Consider the following 18,860-nt stretch of genomic DNA (forward strand, 5'->3'; position numbering starts at 1 on the left):
AGTTAACCCCACTATGTCTTGACGTAAAGATATCAATATCGAACCGGGCAAAGTTGTGCTGTCTACTTTGGAATACGACACTGGAAAAGTGTTATTCTCTCAGAAATGTTTTGGCGATGTGTTCAGGACAGGTATCATCATCACTCAGTCACGCGTTTCAGTCCGCGTCTTCCACTTATGAGGGTTCGCAAAGAGACACTGGATTAAAAACAAAGCAGAACAAATCCACTATAGTCTGTTTTGAATAACTGATAGTCTATATCTTGTTTTCATATAGCCTACCTATTATTTTGTAAAATATTACCAAGTTATTTGAATTATTCCTTTTTCAGCTAAGGTCCATTTTTTTTAGCTACATGCAGTCTTTCAAAAAAAGAGCTTTGATTGAACGGTAATTAATTATAAAAAATGTTAACAATTAACCGAATCAATTAGTTATGTCAAAAATTGCCTTAGAGGAATGGTTCATCTGAGCTACATTACATCAGAACTGCCTAGTTCGAGTTTACGTGTATTTTGCATGAACTGAACATGTATCTATAGGCTATATATTGTATAGGCTAATAGATGCGTTTTTATTCAAACTTTTTTTTTTTTTTTTTGTGCAAAATATTCGAGCAATAAATAAATGAAAATAAATGTCGAAGGTATAGTTAACTTATATCATCACACAGAGTTGAAAACATGGGAAAGTTTAAAAATGCTCAGTATGTCCTGTGACCAAGAGGCCACGGCTTAACCTAATTCAACATTAATAGGAAGGGAAACTTTAACCAGATCTGCTTTGCCGTGTCTTCTTTCACAACCAAGAAGCTTCGTTCTGGCCCAACAATAATTACAATTTTATTCTGTAATTATTCCTTTCTTGTGAATTATTTAGTGGTCAGACTCTGCAGCATTGTTAGCGTTTATGGAGGGGAGACAGGGGCTCACATGTCCTACAAGACTGGATCCTCCCACAACACCCTTTTTAAACAAGCCATCCTGCCATCATTTAATCAGACCTTAGAAGAATATCCCTTTAAAATGTGTAATGTACCTCCTCACAATATTAAAAGCTCTCAAACAAAAAGGCATTTATATTAATTTAAAGGTTGCCTAGTATAGCCTATTACGATGTCCTATTAATTTTAGTACCAACCAGGTTACTGTATTAAACTTGATGTGCTCTTTGACATGCTATTAAATAATCAATGATTGTTTTTACATAACGGTTGAATCAATACGATAAATATTGTGTTTCAGGACAACATATGCCATTATTGGCTCATTAATATACGCGCTATTATATTACACGGGCATGAGTAAACTAATTAAAGAAACTTTATATAGGCCAGTAGCTAAGAAAGAATTGGGGGGAAAAACGTCTTTATTAAATGTCGCCCTGCATATGATCTTTTTGCATAACATTAGGATTAAATACGTTGTAAAAAAGATAATTAGTTACATGAAGTTATGAAGCAAATGTGGTGGGAGGAAACAATTCAATGAAATGAGATCTAGTCCAATATCAGAATTTACCATATTACCGAAGTAAACTATCTTTATTTTTCAGTAGCTATGTCAGTGTGGTGAAAACTGGTTTGGACAACGTCTTTGAAATAGAATAGCCTAGTCAGAATTATTAAAGTGAGTCTGGCACAAGCAGTTCTTTTTAAAGGAATGCCTTTTAAGGCTAATGCCATCATCAGCCGGACAGTTTGAACTGATGCCCTCTGGTTGCCGTTTCAGAGAACTAAAGGCAATGACAATGAGATCAGGCAACTCATTATTTCCACAGCGATTAGATTTTTTAAGGTTGAATTTTAAAAAGCACTTTCAGCTAAACATGCTGAATAACATCTTTAAGTCTATATAAATTACGCAATTATTGTTATTATTTTTCCCTGGTGGTATCTTAAACCAAATCTATAATTTTATTTTACCACGAAGCTCATTCACTAACAAGTTCACATAAGAACCTCTTCAGATTTAAACCAGTGTGTTTTAGAAAAATAAGAGATCCTGTCCTTGAGGTCATTGCGAAGATTGGCACATAAATCAAAGGGAGACTAATTCAGCAAGAGAGGTTTAATAAACGCATCAGCTGAAAAGCAGTGTTCTACAGTCACCGTTATATCCGCGCAGTATAAAAGCACGACCCCAATAAATTTCACTTTAGCGCGAGATCAATCAGCTTCTCTCATATTGATCTCTGTCGCCTTGACACCCCTCGAGTCGCCTGCCGCAACCTTTTTGTTTCGAGTGAAAATAGCGTTTCGATTACTGTTTTTATTAGGAAAGGATTGCTACAAGAGGTTCACCATGGCCTGAAAATTAAGTGGTGACATTTTAATTACTAGACATTGATAAAGGAATCTTGGTAATGGCTGTGAACAGGTCCTTCAGTGCTCGTGCGGCCCCCGCGCAAATCAAACTGGACTGCAGGAGAAAAGGTCGCATTAGTGCATCAGTATATGGGCCCCAACAGCTGAAGGAGGAGGAATACTGAGGGTCTTTATAGGTGCTGCTGGGCTGGGGGTCCACATAGGCATAATATACCGCTGCTCTAACGAGACTGGACTGCTGATTGGCTGTTTGATTGGACTGCTGTTTGACCCTAAAATGCGTCTGTGGGACAAAATTACTTATAATTGTTTGGCTATATTTTTCATTAACAAAGACTACCTAATCTTCTTCACCCCATATATATATATATATATATATATATATATGTATATGTATATGGAGAGAGAGAGAGAATATAGCAAAAATTGCACAAATTTTTTTTTATTAAAAAATGTGTGTGTGTGTATATATATATATATATATATATATATATATATATATATATCAATGCTTTGCAAAAGTCTTTGTTGCAAAATGTTAGTATTTTCAGAAAATACATTTGTTTTAAGCAAATTATTTATATATTTTACTGTAGTGTCAGTAGGAAATATCAGTTTACATTTTCAAAAATTCATTTAGCCATTAATTGTAATAATCCAGTGAGATTTTTGTATGCACAAGGAGTCTGACAACAGCCCATCTGTTCCACATGGAGATTTGATCTCACCATCGAGTCCATCTGGGATTACATGAAGAAACAAAAAAAAAAAAAAAAAAAAAAAAAACTGAGACAGACTAAATCCAGAAGAACTGTGGCAACTTGAACGAACCTAGCTCCAGCTTAAAACCATTTTTTTTGGTGAAAATACTACGTTTGCTCAGGACTGTGTGTGTGCGTGTATATATATATATATATATACATACATATATATACATATACATACACACACACACAAATTCTCTCTAACATCATTCTGTCTGGATATTCATTATGCTTTTTGTATTGATCACCATAATGTCACATCCGATGCAGTGTTGTTGTAAACATTAAGGTTGGACTGTGTAAGTGAACACTAACACTGATCCGGTTCAATATGCACTCATGTGGAGAGGAGAGTGACTCCGACCTCCGTATCAGATTCCTGTCCTCCTCATTGTAGTCATCCTGTATGGACCCCAACACTCTGAAAACACTGGACCAAAACTGCATCCCATGACCACTAATGAATTATGTGTAATCAAATACCATCCTTTCAAACACACAGTGTAAACTATGTAATGCTAATCATTTGAGGAATAAACTTAATCCAGAGGAGTATGTTTAAATGAATAGTCCTTGAAGATGGAAGTAGGTTTATAATACTATATTAATTATTTATCTTATAAATAACTTAAACAGGCTTTCAGAATACAGATAGCCACATTTAATTACATTTAATCAAACATTTCATGGTCAAATCCATACAGTCTTGCATTGTGGAGTTTTATTCCGAGAAAAACTCACCCTGCATGTTTTTGTTTCAGACATGATTCATACCTCAAAGGGTCTGGAGAGATGTGCTTTGAACACCAGCACAAGTTTTCTTTACAAATCATATAAATCCATATAAAGTTCATACCCTGAAAAATACACACACACACACAAAAAAAAAAATGGTTCTTTAAAAGTTATTCACACGTAGTAACAGTTCTATTTAGAACCTTATCGTCCTGAAGAACCCTTTATATGCTGAAATGGTTCTTTGAGTTTAGGGTTCTTTATTCCCGCCTTTTTGTTTTTTAAATCTTTAACTGTCAAAGCCTTCTCACTACTGATTTTCTGGAGCTCAGCTATACAACTATACACAGACTGTCAACATACTCTCAACAGGTAAATGATTTCTTTCTTAAAATGTCTATAAATTATAACTTTAAAAATTGTAACAATCATTTCCTAACAATCATGTCCTTTTCTCTTTTTAGTTTAACAGAACATGTAAGTGTGAGCAGCTCTGTTCAGGATACTCATCTTCTCTTCTCCACAAAGTAAGTAACAGAGATATGGAATTTATGATCCATATTGTTTGATTATTATTATTTTTTTATTATGACCTTATGCTTAAACACACCAGCTACAAAAAAACATTAAAGCCATCTCATGCTTTTATATCACTTTTTCCTTTTAACATGGTAAAGGGCCCATTCTGTCCATTTTTGCTAATTTTGGCCTTCATGAACATGTGGAAGAAATGTAATGTTCTATTATGTTTGCATTTTATTATATTCATAGAATCTTAGAAATATGATGATAATCAGATGAATGTAGTGTTGATACATATTCTTATTAATATATGTATGTCTATGTCCTTATGTATATATGACCGGACAAATGTTAATGTGACTGAATGTATGACCGAGACAGAGAGTCTCCATTCAAGGGTGTAATATGATTAAGTATAATAGACAAATCTAAACAATATGTTAGTTATGGCTAAGATGTATCTTGATGTAGCCTCTGGAAAACAACCTTGGGGGAGGAACAACTATAAAGAATGAAGGATACCCCCCACTCGTTGTCACACTCTGCAGGCACTTTGTATGACTGTATGACTGCTGACCTTTCCTTGCAAGGGAATAAATAATTGTTAAAGACAATTGATACCTGTTTGTCTCTTATTCAGTATTAGAAAATTGTTTGCCACTACAAACATTATTGTTTTTACTTAATCAAATGGAAGAGACACAATGTAACTCTAAACTCAGTTGTGTATTTCAGATGCTGTCCCGTACCTCATCATCTGCAGAGAGAAACTGCCACTCAGAATACACACATAATGAAGGACGTAAAGACATCATAGGGGATTGTGAAGATATTTCACTGGAACTTGGTCTTCATTACATCTATATCGTGTTCAATGTCAACTGTTATTTATTAATGTATTCAGCTAACAACTGTTATTAGACCACTGTAATTTTTGCTACAATCTGCCATGTCAATAAAAAAATAAAAGTACCTAATTGACACAACATGCTGTTTTACCCAAATAGATGCAACAAGATATAAGACCAGGCAGTTAGGGGACTAAAAAACAATATTAATAAATAATTTATATAAATAATAGTAATAATAACAATAATATGAAGATACTAATATTAATGAAATTAAATATTGTTGAAAAGGTTATTTATACCACCATTAAGGTCCTATAGCCCTTTCAAAGCATGGTTCTTTATGGAACCTTATTAAAATGGTTCTACTTAGCACCAAAAAGGGTTCTGCTATTGTTACAAGCCAAAGAACCCTAATTTGGTACTGTTTAGAACCATTTTTCTCAAGAGTGTAGGAAAACATTATGAAATGCAGATAAATGAAACAATGAGATCTGAAAAGTTTTATTTAGAAAAATCCCCTTTATGTGCAAACAGTATTAGGTAGTCACATGTTTGTTTTCCTCCTCACAGATTTTGTTTTTCCAATTGTCTTTTTTATCTTTAATTCATTTTTAAGTAACTATTTGAGATAGTTTTACATATTAGCAACAAATAATATAACTTAAGATACAGTTTTTTTTTAAAAAAAAATCAACAATATAATGTATTTGGCTTTGGTATGTGACAACTACATTTTCAGAACTATACATATTCGCCATTATATAGAAAAACTCTTCTTCCACTGTGTTGAGTCGTATCCAGTAATAATTCTGAATATTTTCTCAACAGACACAGGCACTGATGAACCACAATATCTAAATAAGAAAATACATTTTGATCTTGCAATTAAAAAAAACAAAACAAAAAACAACAACTTTAAAGTAATACTGATGAGACAGTAAAATGGCTAATATCAGAAACGAAGGCAGGTGTTATGGCTTGGTGTGGCTAATGAAAGAGGTTGTGGATTTGCTTTGATAAAATCCTCAGACAAATGAAGTCAGTTAATTCAGATGCATACAGTTGTAATGGGAGTTTGCTTAATATTTCATGAAGTACAAGAGAAAAGCGAATTCAGTTTCAAAGGGGTGATATGGGATTTTAAGAGTCACTATTACCATTCTTGCAACAGTTCAGTGGGTCCTGCTGTGCTAATATGAAGAGGAATATGTTGAGACTGTCTTAAGCTAATGTGATCTAAGAGAATTCACAGGTTCTCATCTAAATTCTCAACTGAAGTTAATTTTTATTTTCCAAATGGCTAGACTCATCCCATTTCCTGTATAACTTTGAAATGAAGAATAGTGTACCGTTCAAAAGTTGGAGGTCGGCAAGATTTATAAAAATGTTTATGAAAGAAGTCTCTTATGCTCACCAAGGCAGCATTTATTTGATCAAAATACATTAAAAACAGTAAAATTGTGAAATATTCCATTTGAATACATTTTAAAATGTAATTTAATCCTGTGACCAGGATTCAGCATCATCAGCATCATTACTCCAGTCGTCAGTGTCACATGACCCTTCAGAAATCAGTCTAATATGCTGATTTTGTGCTGATATGTATTATAATTATCAATGTTGAAAATAGTTGTGCTGCTTAACAGCATTTGAAATTTCCGTACCGACCCCAAACTTTCAAACAGTAGCGTACTTAGAGCTAAAAGTATATGGAACGAACTTAAAAAATGGGATTGCATTAATCAAAGCAATCAATTCCCATGAACCACTTCATGAAACTGCTGGCATCTAATGTAGCATTACAGTCGGCTACTGCTGGACTATCTAAAAGCTCATCTGCACAAGCTGCCATCCACTGCCTTCTACTGTAACAACAAGGCATCACATTTTTCTAACTTCAATAGGGTATCGCCACAAGTGGCAGGCCATTTGTGAAACTCAACAAAAAGTGGCTTTTAAAACAACAGCAGCATGACTCGCACTGCAGCAGGGAGCAATGCTCGACACACCCCCATATATTTGAAAACTGTAATGTTTCACTGAACTCGAGATGATTTATGACATGCCCACAATGTTTTGGCAAAACCAGATTGTGGCTTTAAGTACAGACAGAGACACCATTTTTTACTCGATTCGAGTGGAGCGAGCGAGCAACAGCCCCCCGCAAGGATCTTCTGTGAAAACATTTACTTTGGAATCTGCACAAAAAGTGAAAAGAAACCCACTGCAGAAGAACAAAGTTAAAGATTTGCTGCATCAATGCAAACCTATACATACGGTTAAAATCCTCTTGTGCAGGATGCTAGCATAATAAGACTCGTAGCAGTTGTCTCACCGTGCACCGTTAAACTCGAGCATGGGAGGAAGAGCTGCAAGTTCAGCTGCTGCTTTTCTGGGTTCAGTGGAAGAATAAAGTAAGGAAATATGGACACCATCTCCCATAATTCCATCCTGTGCCACTGTTGTTCACATGAGTATCTGTGCCTGCTGGGCTTTGCGGTCCTCTAGGCTGCGGCACACCCACATGGACACAACCTCAGTGTTGCCGTCATTGTATTGCACGATAAAGGGGTGATCCTGAAAAACAGAAGGAGGCAGATGAATAAATGATTTTTAGTTTGCAATGTGATTCTTCACTGATTCATAACAGCAAAATAAATTAGTAATGGAGAGTGAACAACAATTATGTTCACTTGTTCAAATAGCTGATATATAAACGAATCATTCTGAAACATGACAAATCTCACTGGAGTGTACCATAAAAACGAGAAGGACTGATACAATATGGCTGCCAATCGTGTGCATGCCAAGGTGATGCCTACTGGTTTCAACATGTTCAACAGAGATGAACAGATTGAGCAGCGTAAATAAGCACATCAGCCCTAATTTCTCTGGCAAAGCCTCTTAAGTACTTGGTATTAAATAGTTCAACTTGCAATAGAATGACAGTGATTCAAATGCAAAATCATTAGGAAGCCCTAATGAGGAGATGTACATGGAGGGGGAAACGAAGCTAAATTGAACTGAAGCTGAAAAAGCAGATAGATCCTAGCAAACAAGCAACAACTGTTTCTCAACACGGTATTGATGATCTTCTCATACCCTTTCACCATCACATCATCCCCTCTCATTCTTTCCTTCTTTCTCTCTCAACGAGGACAACGCTATACCATCAATCGTTCTGTCCTCTTAATGGTGAGCTCTGCCTGTGCCACAGTGAGGTTAATCACTCTCAGTGCTGGAGTGTTGGAGAGGGCAGTCCTACCAGCCACCCATCTCATCAATCACACAGCCTGGGCAGCCCAACGCTCGCTGCCAGATCCACAACCAGCTCTGCCTCTGCTCGGGTGAGGACCTGCTTTCTGACCTGACAGAAGAGGCCAGGGAGAATGGAGAGAATTCATGTAATAACTCTTCAGCTATGGGCTCGTTTGAACTCGGAAATGAAGTCTCTCAAAACACACTTTTTACTCTTTCACTACTTAAAATTGTCCACTAATAGACAGCAGAAATTGTCATTTTCAAATTGACAAATTGTCATTCATGGTTTAATAACAGTCTGTGATGGAACGAACATTTGAAATAAAATGACCAACTCAGGCTGTTTTCAAAGCTTGCATTTATGTGCCCTAAATACACAAACTTTAATAAGTTTTGCATAATTTGATTCCAGCTTCACTGGGATAAAACTTATGATTAAATATGAAACTCACAAGCGATATCTACCTTGATTTTTCTCATCTCAAGCTTTTCAGAGTTTAAAAAACTTTTTTGTTTAATTGATATAAATCTTTTTCACACAATAAATATTCAAATTTGTGTAATTATTGACTTTTTTGCAGTAGACTTTCAATTTCTGGGACAAGGATAAAACTTTTTTTTTTTGCTACATAAAAGACACTTGAAAAGTAGCCACAAAAAAATAATAATAATAATTGCATTCAAAACCGCATTTAGCAAAATCGAAAAAGTTTTAATAAAACCCTCAGACATAAAAGTGCCCAAAGTTAAAAGAAACAATAAGAGCTTAAGCACATTAACAATAAATGTCAAGAACGGACACGTATCTAGCAGAAAGCAAGTTGATAGGATGTGCGGGTCTGCTAACTAATGCAAACACGTACATTTGGGTGTGTGCCCGATGACCTGAAATAAATCAGAGCTTAGATGGTCACCCGCTTGTTTGGATGTGTTGAGATGGATCACAAACACACAAAGCGCACCACCTGTGTGTCCCTCTGTTCCGTGTATGAGTGTGTGCTGGAGCATGCCAGAAACAGGACCTCCATTAATTAACCCACCTGCTGCTAGCTTAGCACACTTGCAGAGTGGAGAGGCAGTATAAATACTCTGTTAGTTAGGTCATTATCGTCTCCCTGCTTTACCTCTCCGTGAACACGTGAACAAAAAAAAAACAACAAAAAAAGGCAAAATCTCATTTAAAAGTGTGGCTACATTAATCACAGCCTCATATCAAAGTGTGATAATCACCTGAATTCTCTATTAAAGTAAAACTGCCAAACCCAGGGGAAATCTCACCTCTCTCTTTAATTGTTTTGAGTCTGTTAAAGGCTTTTTAATCTAAGATTAATTTATGCAATTTTAAATAACTCTACATATGATTAATAAGCTTGAAAATTAAAGAGTCCAAAGCAATTATAACAAGTGGTTGGTCATCACCTCATTAGAATGTGTTGGTGAACAGCGACAGCTCGGCGTAATGCGTGTCATTGTGTGTGTGTGTGTGTGTGTAAGGCTGATATTGAAGCCGAGAGAAAACACGAGAGAGAGACACAGAGTAAGGAAGGTGAAGAAGTCGGAGTAATAACTAGGTCTTTTCAGATTTGCATACTAACGACCTGTTCCCTCTGGATACAGGACGATGTATATGACAATGTTAAGATTTCATAAATGCTGATCTTTTAATTCAGCAGTCACCATGGGACAGACCATCTATCTGGATTAAAAAGCTGCAGGGTAGGTCTACTTCACTTATAGTTAAACTCCCCCTGTGGTGAAAATCAAGTTTTCAATGTTGTTTATATGCCTATGTGGTGTTTAACATGGTTTAAGACGAACCGTGTGCAAATTCATAAGTCAACGCCATTGCGGAGTATTTTCTCCTTAAAACTGCAGTGAATCAAAGACAGTCTCAGAAACGCAGTTTGAAATCGCTGGTGTTTCTGACGTCACAAACTAACTTGTAACCAATCACGTCAACGAGTGGATCTCTGATCTGGTGTGAGTGAGTGGAGGCGAGTTAATTTGCATATTCATAGAACAAGGGTGAGGCAAGGGTGTAGAGTAACATTCAAGCTATTTTAAGGCACGAAGACTTTTTTTCCCAAGGAAAAACGCTTAAATATGCAATTTTGGTGATCAATGATGAGTTTTAAGGGATACAATTATTGACTACAGGGGTACTTTAAGCTATATCTGTGAGTGAGATGGGAGGGTTGGCTACCAACACCTATGAAACACAAGCACCTTAACAACACCCAAAGATTTCTACATCACTAAAACAGGTCTGTGTTTTACAAACTCAGTAATATCATAGTTAAAATATCATAATATCACAGATATCATAGATAAAATAGTTAAAAATACACTATTGTCTGAGGTCAGACTAGATTTAAACTTTCTATTCATCAGAGAATCCTGAAAAAATGTATCACGATTTCCACAAAAATTTTAAGCAGCACAACTGTTTTCAACTTTGATAATAATAAGAAATGTTTCCTGAGCAACAAATCAGCATATTAGAGTGATTTATGAAGGACATGTGAGAATGATTTCAGCTTTGCCATCACAGGAATACATTACAATACTTTAAAATATGCTAAAAAAGTTATTTTAAATGGTCATAACATTACACTATTGCTCTGTATTTTTGATCATTTAAATGCAGCCTTGGTGAGCATAAGAGACTTCTTTAAAAACATTCAAAAATCTTACCAACCAATATATTATTTTCTTTCCATACATTTAATCATTTAAAAAAAACTAAAGTAATCATTAATGGAATGGATTAATTCCATGAATCATTAATGTAAACCGGAATTATTAAGAGGAATTGATCATTTAAAGACAAACCCATATAAGGTGGCTTTTGACAGACTTTAAAAACTGCCTGAGCTAAATTGAAATTGAGTTATTCTGATTTTCTGAGCTCTAACATTTGACCAAGTCTTTGTGGCAAAGAGAGTCCGGCAGCTTTGAAGACCCCCCATTATCAAGGGGGTGGGTGAGAAGGAGGGATGGCAGACAGACACAGTATCAGAGAGCTAAAAGGTAGGATTACCCTCCGGGGAGTTCAAGAAGCTCCTCAGCGTGCTAATGTGTAAACAAGTCGTCAGAGCGGTGTCAGAGGGCTTTCAAAGCCTGTTCTCATCCCAATCCCCACGGCACAGGCCGCTGGCATTCAGAGAGACTGTGTCTTTTTAAGAGCCGCTCCCATGGGTCTTAAAACACATGAACACAAGCAATCGCTCCTTAGCTCATCAGCCCACGTAATCAGGAAACGTGGGGGTGGATATAGGAGCGCTGTGACAGATTCTGCGAGTTTGTAGGACTCTTTCAGCTTTTTGTCCCTGGCTGAGGCTACTGCAGCTGAGCCCCCCGGACAGCCCGCAGGGAAAGGGGCGGGGGGTGGCAAAGGCCAGGAGGGGACAAAGGGTGCTAAAAGGCTGACTGACAATGAGAGAGAAAGATGTCAATCACTGCACTGCATCTAACTAAAACTAAGAGATTACACGTTACAGGAACAAAAAAACCTGGATCTCCAGAACTGAGTGAAAAAAAAAAGTTGGATAAAGTTGATCCAACATGATCCTTCAGAAATCATTCTAATATGCTGATATGCTCAGGAAACATTTCCTTTTATTATCAATGTTGAAAACCGTTGTGCTGCTTAATACTTATGTGGAAACATGATTCAGGATTTTTTGAAGAATAGAAAGTTCAAAAGAACATTTATTTGAAATATATTTGAGATCTTTTGTAAATTCTAAATGTCACTTGATCCGTTTAGTATCCCTGCTGAATAAAAGTATTAATTTCTTTAAAAAAATAAAAAGTAAAATAAACAGTGATATATGTTTTATTAACAGTGCTAGCATACAGACTACTACGGTGGCCGAGAAGTGAAAAACAAACCACAATTCCGAAAACAAAACAACAAATTTATAAACACAATGGAAAGACTAAAAACAAATTAACAAGTTAGAAAACACAATAACATTTCCGAAAACAAATTAACAAGTCATAAAACACAACGACAAGTCAGACAAAACGGAAAAGGTAGGTATATGTTGCGAATGGAATACTGGCCGCTTATTGGACGAGACACCTGTCAATCAAGACATGCAGAAAGTACAGCAGACTGCGGCAGGAGAAAGTCGATTCGCGTGTGCATGTGTAAATATTAGAGCTGTCTATTTAACCGGCTAATTTAGTGCGATTATTATGGAGAAAAAAAACTTTTCATATTAAAATCTTCCTACCACTATCTGGTTTGGTCAGACAAAATTATAAAAGAACTCGATCTGGTAAATTGGGAGAGTGGCGTGTAGCAAGAACAGCAGATTTAGCTTTTGACACGAACGACCTGAGTTCGAGTCTCCCTTGAGTGACAAATTGTAATTCACAATATTAACTTCTTGTTTATTGATCTGTATAAAATTAATATAGGCTACCATATTATATAAGACAAAAGCTCATGCAGGGGCATTTCCCTGGAATTTTAGGGGCATTATAACCGCATTCTAATTGTGTTTATGTTTGTTTTTAGTGAGTGACATACTCGATAATGTCAGCTCGCAGCCTCGCACATAATAAAAAAAAAAATATTGCAGATGATACAGCTAATATCTACGCATGCACACGCGAATCGACTTTCTTCTGCCGCAGTCTGCTGCACTTTCTGCATGTCTTGATTGACAGATGGCTCGTCCAATCAGCGGCCAGTATTCCATTTGCCATATATCTACCTATTCCGTTTTGACTGACTTGTCGTTGTGTTTTCTGACTTGTTAATTTGTTTTCAGATTTGTCGTTGTGTTTTCTGATTTGTTTTCAGAATTGTTATTGTGTTTTCTAACTTGTTCATTTGTTTTTAGTCTTTTCATTGCGTTTATAAATTTGTTGTTTTGTTTTCAGAATTGTGGTTTGTTTTGCACTTCTCGGCCACCGTAGACATCTGATATTAGAGGATGAAGAAGATACAAAAACATCCCACAATCTCATCTATATTCAGAATGATGAGTTAAATGTTGTCTGTCTATCACTAGACGATGAGAGAGCAAACACTGAAGGTATCACACACACACCCATTTACACCTGGTGTCTCTTTTGTCCACTTTCAATCACTTCTGTCCCGATTTCTTCAAGGGGAGGGTCTATGGGCAGGTAAATGTATGTTTTTTTCAGATTTTTTGATCTAATGGACAAAATAAGCTAGTGCAATTTACATATGAATGCGCCCGGAGACGACGGAAAACATAAGGAGAGCTCTGATAGCAGCAAGATCACTCCGAACACTGTGAGTGCGCATTAGAAATCAGGAATGGTGAGAGAACATTGTGCTTGGTATGTTTTCATCTTCAAATCAAACATTTGTCTTCAGGCAACAAAGTTTAAATCCCGTCTGGCTAGCGTGCTTCCCATAATGTTTACGCATTAGATCAGTAGGCGGTCTTTTGTGGCTGTTCGAACACATTTGACCACATGAGCGTTCACACTACGAAAGCAATCCGGTAAAATGTGTTTTGGAGTACATCTGGAAGTGGTCGAAAGTGGACAAGCTCAAAACGTTTTAGACCCCGCACACACCTGTATTCAGCATCGTCCACTTGTGATCCGATCGACTAAAACACATCTTAATACCAGGTGTAAACAGGGCCACAGTGTGCAGCATCTCTGCATTAGCAGTCAGATTATTGTGGACTGCGCTGTCTGTGGAATCACAGTTAGTTGAAGTTTAGCTACTTCCGCAAACAACAAGTGACGTCGTTGACCGTTGAGTACTCTTCTGCGCATGCGGGTCACTTCTGGGTCATTTCACGTTCACACAGGAGATCACAAAAGGTCGCATTTAATTGGAAATGTGAACGGCCTTGCAAAAAAATCGAATTTTTTCAAAAAATCGGAATTGAGCATTAAGCCCTGCAGTGTGAACGCAGCCTTATACACTAAAAACCTACACCCTCCCTTGTATTCACTAGGGGGCTTCTATTCAACTTTGAGTATGTGAATTCTTTCATTACTAATTTACAGAGCTAAGAAATGCATCAGAAGTCTTGTTGCAGTTTTTAATTAACCTCTGGCTGACAATCTCAACAAACTTCACATTGTTAAAAGTTCCTGTAGATTTTGCTCCCTGTGATCCCTTTCATATAACCTGATAGAAGAAGCCTCAAAGAAGTGCTTACATTTACAAGAACATTAAAATGTACACGTTTTTTTAAAGAAGTTCAAATGGAAAAATTTAAAAGGGTTTAATATCACAATGCTCAAGCACTTTTTTATCTGAGAGCAACTAATAGCCGTGTGCCCTTCACAAACACACAAAGCATCCTCACACTGATGCAGAACTAATGAACACAGCTGTTTTTTGTCCTTCCTCAACTGAATCCACAGCAGAAGTGTCAAAGGTTACCCAACACTTACAAAATTAAAATCAATAGCCTGACAGTCATAGAACTTGCATGGTGTAGCTTAGTGGAGTATGGAAAATAGGATATATGTAGTTTTCAAACAAAAACTAGAAGAAACCAAAAGGTCAAGGTTTTAAACAAACCCCTACACAGAGTACCAACAAAAGCATTCCTACCATCAAATACACCCATTCACTTACTCTGTCCATCAAATAATTTCCATTTCATGTTATAATCCTCTTGAAGGCTTATTCTGACTTTGGGGGGAAATGTAAAAAAACGAGGAAAAGAAACTCACCATAAGGTTGTTTGGAGCTGGTCTTTCTTTGGGTTGCTTCCTCATACTGTGAGAACAAAAGCAGAAGAGGTAATTATAAATGTGATGCATGTAGCAATTAATCCTCCACCATTAATTCAAAAGCATGAAAGCAAACGAATCATGTCAGAACTCCTTGATAATGAATAGAGATGTGTTTGAGGAGGATAAACCTTGACTTACCAGAATCACATGAGGACTAATTTTACTCAATATTATGATGGCAAGTGTTCACAAGTTAAAGCTTTAGTGATATTGGTTTTGGATTTTACACAAAATATTCACAATATGCGTTTTAAATCATTTAGCTGCCAATGTATTGAAAACACACTAACACTGAATCCCAAGGCAGTCTAAGTGCATAATATAGACTTTTAAAGGACTGATACATGAATTTTATCATTTTATCATTATCAAGAGAAAAGAGTGTTCAGTATCGTTGAATTTGCACTGCACATCGTCTTCAATGCCAACCACTTAAGACAAGTTTACAAAACAATCCATGTTGAAATGTGCCACTGCAACTGTTAAGGTCAGACTGAAGGGATGGGCGGCTAGAAAAAAATAAACTTTAGTCACTCAGTCTGAAAGCAACATAGCAGACTTTATAGTAGCATGTGCTACACACAGCCAGAAACAGCTAATTCAGGGTTACCAATCTTTAAATGAACTCCAGATTAAAGGACTTTTTCAAGTACCTGCCATTTCATCAAGAACCAACTTTAATCATGCTCCAGTATACATGGTGTACATAAAGGCCTCTATTATAATACATCAAGCATAATATTTAATGTGTGAACATACATTTTCTTTAAGCTCAATATAGACATCCCTATGCTTACAATTCGTCAATATTTTCAGAGGCCATTTTTGTTGTGCAATAGCCTACAACAACAAATCTGAATTTAAAATCAGAACCCACGGACACTTTTGTGCTGCCCCTCTGACCTCGCACAGTTGTTCCTGTCAAAAAAAAGGTTACATCCTGTGTGTCAGTAGCCTACACGTGCCGTGTTGCTAGTGTAATTTTGATGTGTCGGGAAAGAACATTGGCTTTAATTTATCATACATCGCAAACTCTTTAATAGGCGACTACAGATTTATTAACGTTACGAAAGCCGTTGGAGCAGAACGAGGCCGCTGGAGCGATTGCTAATGAGAGCCCCCTCTGGCCCCCCTAAATTTGGAATCGTAAAATCACACCAAACAACTGCGCATTTTATCAGTTGCGGCGCCTTCATCTATAGGCTACACTGCAGCACGACGTATATTCACATCAAATGTTAACGCAGAGGAACGGGACACTGCAGTTCACAAAAGTTCATTATTTGTATGTGCTTTAAAGCCTTGCCGGTTAAACATGTCATTCGCTGCTGATACGCTGCTCAAATATGCGCTTTACTGAGCGCGTACACTCGACGCGCACATGCACTAAAAGCCTGTTACTGGACTAAGTCATCTTTTGAGTCTTATATTGCGCTAATACTATCAAATACAGACAATGTTTACATAAAGTTGGTTATGTCTAAAGTGAAAGCAAACAGAGAAAATTAATTAAAATCTGCTTGTCATATGCGTGTATATTAGACGCGTCGCGTGCAGTTCTTAAAGAGACAGTAGCCCTAATAATAAACATGCTGCCGCTTGTCCTTAAAGAGATAGTTCACCCAAAACCAAACAGTTGCTGGTCCCCATTGACTTCCATACATAGTAGGAAAAAAATATACTATGGAAGTCACAGGGGTACATCAACTGTTTAGTTACTCACATTCTTTCAAATAACGTTTATTTTCAACAGAAGAAAGAAACTTATTCAGGTTTAAAACAACTTAAGAGAGTAAATTATGACTTTTTGGGGGGAGAACTATCCCTTTAATGTTAATAAAACAACAAAACACACAGGGGAAATCATTCACTGCTCTTGACTGGAGCTTTAAGTCTGTTGTGTTTTATTTTCATATTTGTTCATTTAATTACTTTCTTCAATTCTACTGTTAAATACTTCTATAGCTGAAAAAAATAAAGCACTGTTTATTTCATTTGTATATTAAGTTGTGTATGTGTAATATGTATCTCTGTTCTTAATTTTTAATAACAAAGAAAATAGTGACAAAGATTTTTATCTTCACCACTTTGGCCTAAATGTCTGCCATTCTTTTTTATTTTATATTTTGTTACCTATATTTTGTTACCTATAAGGCTTTGTTTTTAAAATAGGGACATTAGTTTGGCTGTAATGCTCAGTCACATGCAAAATAGTAAAACCAACATGAAAAAAGAATCGTGATAAAATCATGATTTTCCTGAAAAAAAAAAAAATCGTGATATGATATTATTGCCATATCGCCCACCCCAGGTGTAAAAAAGTGCCTAGATGTGCTTAGATGCTAAAAATATGTTATTATTGATCATTATATCACACTACAATTAAACATAATGAAACATTCATTTGAATTGAAATTGTTTTATTAGCTTAGCTAATATAATTTATTAGCTTTTTCTAGAGATTGCAGTCATGCATGACATGGTGAAAAATGACTTGAAATAATACTGAAAATAGGTTAAGATGAATGTTAAAGGTGTGCCCCCTAAAAGCACAAGTGGCCCCTGCCTGGCCCCCCCAGTTACTGTGGTCTAGAACCGCCACTGTATAACAATTAGTTTTCTGTCGATGAATCTATCCGAACAGTTGCTCACCTGTCTAATAAAACACATAATATATTAAAGTGTCTTTGGTGGTCTCGGAAATCGAGAGTAACGCGGGTGACATATTGATAGCCGACGCACAGACACAGTCCGTGTCCTGGTTAAAACTGCTTATTTCTCTGGATTTAAACATTCTCAGAAATATTTGGGATAATGTAAGTACACAAATCAACAAAATATGTAATATTGTTCAAGTGGTTTTTGGATATTTTGGATATTATACTGTAGGAAATGTTCAGTCATATTGTTTCCCCTTTTACCTGATATAAAATTATCCACTGTCATCACTGTATAGACCTTATGCGCCAGAGAAACTAGGGCGCCGCCATCTTTAGAATATTGTCTTTTAACGTCCGTTTTTGCGGTCGCTCAGTATATTTCTATGGCATTGCTGTCCAGGAGTAATTCGCTTTTGAAGTGGATTTACTTAATGAAAGTTAACGAAAGTTATCATGAGGACTGTAATGTTTAAAGCAGATGACTAAACAAATGTCAGTCGACCGGGAAGATTTTAAAACGAGCCGTTCATTAATAAACACGCAAAATCGCTGTGAAAATACAGACCGGAAGACAAAAGACAACGAGCGCAGCGCTGAAAAGGGGCGGGGTTACATAAGGTTTATACCATGGCAAGTCTACCACACTATCCATGAACCTGCAAAGAAAACTTTCACCCTCTCCATTCTGCTATTTCACAATCCATTTTACATTCTTCTTCTTCTTATGAAGAAGTTCTTATCAAAAATTAAAACTAGATCTAGAAAGAACAGTATACAGACACATAAATAAAAAAAACCCCCAATAAAATCACTAAAACTTTCAAATTAAAGTGAAATCAGAAAATATAAAACTACTCTCATTTAACTACTCTCATCTTCGCTCTTTGGGACTTTGTAAATAATCATATCTCCTTTCTCTATATTATGTCACTGTGACTGTGCAGGCTAAGTTTCTGATCACTGAATAAGCATTCGAGCTGCACGATT

At 36.4% G+C, this 18,860-nt stretch overlaps 1 protein-coding gene across 2 annotated transcripts in view; it reads right to left on the reverse strand.

The window, feature by feature from the left end:
• Positions 1–5,684: 5,684 nt before the first annotated feature.
• The window catches only part of map2k5 (mitogen-activated protein kinase kinase 5), a 62,345-nt gene continuing 49,169 nt past the window's right edge, over positions 5,685–18,860 (reverse strand). For both annotated transcript variants that reach the window (XM_084108573.1, XM_084108571.1), the window contains exons 21-22: positions 15,151–15,196; positions 5,685–7,776 (exon numbers count right to left, since the gene is read on the reverse strand). In XM_084108573.1, coding sequence (XP_083964699.1) covers positions 7,666–7,776; positions 15,151–15,196 — 157 coding nt within the window. In that variant the 3' untranslated portion in view covers positions 5,685–7,665. The remainder of the gene's footprint in view (positions 7,777–15,150; positions 15,197–18,860) is intronic.

Source organism: Abramis brama (genome assembly GCF_963993115.1).
Source record: "Abramis brama genome assembly, chromosome: 3".
Lineage (NCBI taxonomy): Eukaryota > Metazoa > Chordata > Actinopteri > Cypriniformes > Leuciscidae > Abramis > Abramis brama.